The sequence below is a fragment of the Netta rufina genome (genome assembly GCF_964035555.1).
Source record: "Netta rufina genome assembly, chromosome: 29".
Lineage (NCBI taxonomy): Eukaryota > Metazoa > Chordata > Aves > Anseriformes > Anatidae > Netta > Netta rufina.
In genome coordinates, this window is record NC_140153.1 from 3503854 (window position 1) to 3509661 (window position 5808).

The 5808-nt window shown below is 52.0% G+C and overlaps 1 protein-coding gene across 1 annotated transcript; it reads left to right on the forward strand.

Moving 5' to 3' along the window:
• Positions 1-209: 209 nt before the first annotated feature.
• Positions 210-5808, forward strand: LOC311219990 (methanethiol oxidase-like; the record flags this gene model as incomplete). Its single annotated transcript, XM_084303344.1, has 12 exons — positions 210-213; positions 738-836; positions 1191-1303; positions 2413-2598; positions 3105-3225; positions 3315-3497; positions 3833-4017; positions 4310-4388; positions 4556-4677; positions 4775-4867; positions 4990-5108; positions 5646-5808. The coding sequence occupies 12 exons, from the start codon at positions 210-212 to the stop codon at positions 5806-5808; spliced, it is 1467 nt and encodes a 488-aa protein (XP_084159470.1).

A 5808-nucleotide genomic window follows, 5' to 3' on the forward strand; every position in this document is an offset into this window, starting at 1 on the left:
AGCGCTGGTCTGGCACCTCCCAAACGCTTGGGAACATTCGCTCCTCCCTTGGCAGCCTGCTTTCTGCCCCCCACCCCTTAGTCGTGTATATAAGGGCCCTCCGAGCAGCCCTGGCACTACACGACCCACTCCAGCAAGGCAGACAGCAAGCTGCTCCTCCAGCCCCAGCACCTCTGCTCTTGAGGACAGTGAACCAGAAGGCCTTCAGCATGGGTAAGAAACGCTCGGCAGCCTCCCCACAGCAGCTCCGTGCCTTCTCGCTCCATCCTGGCCCTGGCTCCAGCCTCTGCCTGGGGCTGCAGACATCCCACCTTGAAGCCGAGTCCCACTTGTGGACTGGGAGCTTTGTTCCTCTGCAGCGCTGCAGGAAGGTGGGACTGAAGCCTGGGGCTTTGCCTGACAGGGCACAAAGGTGTCTTTCATCTTGCTACTGGTCTGCTTCCAGGGGCTTAGCTTTGCTCATTCCAACCCCCCTGCCTTGGGCAGGGACATCTCCCACCACACCAGCTTGCTCAAGGCTTCATCCAACCTGGCCTTGAGCACTTCAGGGATGGGGCATCCACAGCTGCTCTGGGCAACCTGTGCCAGTGCCTCACAGCCCTCATAGTGAAGAATTTCTGCCTTATATCTAGTCTAAATCTACACAAGTAGATGCTGGTCAGAGGTCCCCACTGATGACGAGGGTGGGCGAAGGTCCGCTGGGTGGGATGGAGCCTTTTGAACTGACAGCATTTAAGGACGTGGATGTTTCTCCTTTCACTTTTCTCTTCTTCTCAACTCAGACAGATGCAAACTTCAGTGCTACGACTACCCCGTCTGCCCGGACGTTGTGAAAGGCAAGTCCTCTCAGGAATGTTTGGAAAGGGGGGCGTTTGTGAAAGGGGGGTGTTAGCTTCAGACTGGATGATGACAAAGCCTGAGTCTTTTAGAGACCACCGTTCATTAATTGCATGTGCTGAGTCCCTTCCCTCGGTGGGAGAAAACTGGAGCTGTGCAGTGATCAGTTTGTGTTGTGTTCTCAGCTCTGGGCCAGTAGTGAGCCAGGGCTGGGCAGTTGTCATTGACCAAGGAGGAAGGTTGTAGCTGCAGAAAGTGTAGCTTAGTCTTATCTGAGTCTGCTGAAACTTTTTTTTTTTTTCTTTTATGGTCATTTTATGTCTGTGTTTAACACAAGTTTTCTTTATTTGAAGCTCCTAGGGAAGAGGTTGCTTATGTGACCTGTACTTACCGAGAAACATGCATCGACCAACCTGACTTCTTGGCCACTGTTGATCTCAACCCCAGATCTCCGTATTACGGCCAGGTACCTGTGCCTAGACTGTTTCTACTGAGCTGATGACTAGCTGCTGTCTTTGTGCTTCCTGATTCATGACGTTTACTCCTTTCTGATATGGAAAATCAGAGTGCTTTCCAGCCACTCTGTCATGCTTGTTGTTTTTTTTTATGCCTTGCACCTTCTTGTCTTTCCACATCTTCATGTCCGTCTCTGGGTTGATTCTTTTATCCTTCTTCCTATTTGTTTTTCATGTCCTCTTCATGACTGTCTGGGCAACCAATAATTTTTGCCATGACAGGCCTATTTCTTGCTTCTCCACTGGTGATACACACCAGCCTGGGATGTTGTCTGCTATGAATGTTAACTTCCTGCTGCTTTTCTGCTGTCCCCTGTGTACCTGGATCCAGTTGAATCATCAGCATCTCTTTGTCTCAGGGGACAAGCCAGTAGGGATTCACTTCCCAACTCATTTCCATAGCAGCTTGGTGCTACTAGTGAACTTTTGAGCACATGCTCTGAAACACCCTGCCAGTGGCTGCTCAGCAGGGAATATGTTCGCTAGTGACCCAGATGGTTTAGGGTATCCTGCACTTTTGCAGATTTCAGCTTTTTTCTACTGTACTGCAATTTCAGAATGCTCTGAACCAACCTGTCTGCTATCATCCTAAACGTGAAATCCTTCAGAAACAAGTAAATACTAGGCAGATTGTCTACATCAGGGGTGTATATATATTACCTGATTACTCCATTACTGCAAGAGATTAGGAGAAAATGCACTTTAAAGAAAATACAGACTTCTGAAAGTCCACTGTTCGGAGAAGCTTCCAGAGTGAATCACCTGACATGTCAAGATGATAATCATCATTTCTTCATATGTAATTTTCTGAATTTTAGTGGCATGGGGTGAGGAATTCTTGAATGAATCTTTGATATCTCCACATTTCCCAGCTGCACACAGTCACCTGTCAAAGGGCAGTGGCTAGTGTAAGGAGCAATGTTCTCCTTTCTGCATCTCTAGAGGCAGTCCCAGCTCTAGTCACATGGAGGCTACAAAGATAGAAGTATCTGCCTGTATTAATGTCCCCTTTTCTCCCTGCCTCCCTGACTGAACCCTAACTTTGCCTTTGACTGCCTAGGTGATCCACCGCCTGCCCATGCCCAACCTCAAAGACGAGCTGCATTCCTCAGGGTGGAGCGCTGGCTGCGTCTGCTTTGACAATATCACAACAAAAAGGAACAAGCTGATTCTCCCCTGTTTGATTTCTTCCCGTATTTACGTGGTGGATGTGGGTTCACAGTGCCGGGCTCCCAAGCTGTGTAAGGTATGCCTGAGCTGATTCAAAGGCAACTTTCTGGGAAGGACTTGGGAACTGGTGCTTCTGGAATAATGCACAGGGAAGAAGGTTTTCCTCCTCTTCTTTTCTTCCCCCTGATTTTAGAGACCTGGGTCATGGTTCCCCCTCGGCTTTCTCCTTCTCAGGCTGAGGGGAGGCTCCCATCCCCATTTTCTTGCCTTCCCTGTGCCTGTTGCATCCAGGGAGTGTCTAATAACTGGAAGCCATGTAGCACCCCATGCCTGGCCCCCATCCCAAAGAGTAAGGTGGGCAAATAAGCTCTTACAAGTTGCTGCATTCATGTTGTCCTTGTAAAGGAGAGCTCAGTGGCTTCTTCGCTTCTTTCCAAGGATGAGCAAGGCCTAGCAGGTGTGATTTCTTCGAAAGAAAACTCCTGTGAACATCAGAAACCTCAGATGGCAAAGACTCTGCTCTGCCATGTAGTGTGAAATAAGCAGATCAGTCAGACTTACTCGTGTATACACTTCTTTCAGATGATTGAGCCAGTGGATGTCTTCTGGAAGTGCAACAAGGGATACCTCGGTGTACCTCATAGCCTGCCTAATGGTGATATACTGATTGCCAACATGGGAGATCCAGCTGGCAATGGAAAAGGTACTTTTCCCTACAATAAGACCATGAACAACATGACTGGTTGGAAAGATGAGTATTTGATCTGTTGTGCATGCCCTCTTGCATCACAGGAGGATTTATTGTGCTGGATGGAGAGACCTTTGAGCTGAAAGGTAACTGGGAAAACGAGTGCGAGGCCCCCCCAACTGGCTACGACTTCTGGTACCAGCCCCGCCACAACGTTCTCATCAGCTCTGCCGGACTGGTTCCAAAACGTGCGGGGCGTGGATTTAATCCTGATGATTTGAAGAAAGGTGAGAATGGGGATGCAAGCACTGAGCCAGAACTGACCAGGGTCATGGGAGGATGTTGATGCGGTTGCTGAACGGTCCAGAACCGGGGAGAGGGGGCAGGCGGAGTTGTCCCAAAATGGCCCGTTTTACAGGCACTGCCCCAGGACGTTCATCGTCTCTCCTCAAGACAGGCTGGTTCCTGTTCTCTCCCTCTGCTCCCAAAGCCACTGCATTTTGCTGCTGCTAATGCTGGGTAGCCGCTGCCGTGGCTGTCCCTGCCAGGGAGCATTTTTAGGTGTGAGCGATCTCCGTAGCTCCCCTGCCCTCTCCTGACTCTCGCCTTTCCTCTTCCTCAGGGGTCTTTGGGCGCCGCCTGAACGTGTGGAACTTGTCCTGCCGCACCCTGACCCAGTGCTTTGACCTGGGGGAGGACTCTTTGCCCTTGAGCGTTAAGTTCCTCCACAACCCCGATGCTGCTGAGGGCTATGTCAGCTGTGCCCTGAGTGGCATCATCTACCGCTTCTACAAGACTTGTTGTGAGGCAAGTATTCTGCCAGCAGCCACCAGAAACCCAGGCGTGAAGTAGGCACTGCACCCAGACTCTCTGAATTTAAGAAGCGATTGGACTGTGCACTTAGGCTCATGCTCTAAAATTTTGGGGAGAGCTGTGCGGTACCAGGAGTTGGACTCAATGATCCTTAGGGGTCCCTTCCACCTCGAGATATTCTATGATTCTACAATCTGCCTGGCTGTGCAAGTGGGCGAGCGCAGGGGAGGGCTCTGGCCTGAGCAGCCAGGAATGCCCACGGCACGGTGTTTGTGCTCCTTTGCAGAGAGACACCTGGTCAGTAGAGGAAGCGATTCAGATACCAGCCAAGGACGTGTCGGGATGGATTCTCTGCAAGATGCCAGGTTGGTGAGCCCTGAGGTGGAGTTGCCCTTTTCCTCTCGGAGCGTTGCGTTGTGCAGCCTGGCAAAGCCCAACGGCTGTGCCCTGTAAACCCAATGCACGCCGTGCCGGAGGGGCTGAGTTTTCTGCTGACGCCGCCTCCTCCAGAGTTCTTTTTTCTGTGCCCTAGCTTTCACAGCCGACATGGTCATCTCCTTGGATGACAAATACCTGTATCTCAGCAACTGGCTGCACGGAGACATCCGCCAGTATGACATCTCCAAAACCTGCAAGCCCAGGCTGGTGGGACAGGTAAGGACAGGCAGAGGGGCTTGCAGCATTGCTTCCTTATCAGTACCTGGTGGTGGTTACAAGACAAGCCACACATCTCCCACTGCCTTGCTTCCAGGTGTTTGTGGGAGGCAGCATCCTCAGAGGCGGGCCCGTGACTGTGTGTAGAGATGAAGAGCTGAAATGCCAGCCGGAGCCCTTGGTGATCAAGGTGAGCTGTGTTAGGAGGGGAGGCAGCCATTGTGCTCTGCTTCTCTGCTCTGCTGCCTCTGCTTTTGCTTGTCTGCTGAGAGAAAGAGGCCCTGACATCACTGCTCTCTGTTGTGCCTCCAGTGCAAGAGGGTGTATGGTGGCCCTTGTAAGATGCAGCTCAGCTTGGATGGCAAGAGGCTGTACGTCACCAACTCCTTCTACAGCACGTGGGACAAGCAGTTCTACCCGAACGTGGTCAGGTAGGAGATCTGGGGGAGGAAAGGGGCCTCTTTTGCAAGGCCTCCTTGCTAGAAGTGGGGAAGGTGCCTCACCCGGGGGACTGCAAGGAATCCCTTGCGCTTGCTCTTGTTGAATTGCACACGCAATTGTCTCCCATGCACCTCTGAACCTGCTCCCTGTGTGGAGCTGCAGTGGCAGGGCTTGGCTTGGGAGCGCGTACGTTGATCGGCCTTGCAGGTGGAGTGAATCCATCTGTGGGTCTCTCAGAGCCAGGCCACGGCTCTGCTCCACCAGAGGCGTTTTGGTTTAGTAACGATGACCTCCAACACAAAGGCAAGCTGCAGCCTGTCTGTCACATCATGCCTGGCAGTTTACTCGCCTCCGGTGAGAATTCAGCACGGAGCCATGGGTGCTGGTGTTAGCCACTGCTGGGAGTGAGCCTCTGCTGTCTTCTCTGTGGAGAAGACAAGATGTCACGGAGAATGCCTCCACCTCATGAAGGGCATGAAGGGCCCCGTGTGCTTGTCTGTAATACCTGCTCTCTCACCCCCCTGCAGGGAAGGCTCTGTCATGCTGCAGATTGATGTGGACACTGAGAAAGGAGGCCTGACCGTGAACAAGAACTTCCTGGTGGATTTCGGAAAGGAACCCAATGGGCCTTGCCTTGCCCATTCTATCCGCTTCCCTTGCGGAGATTCCACCTCCGACATCTTGGCCTAG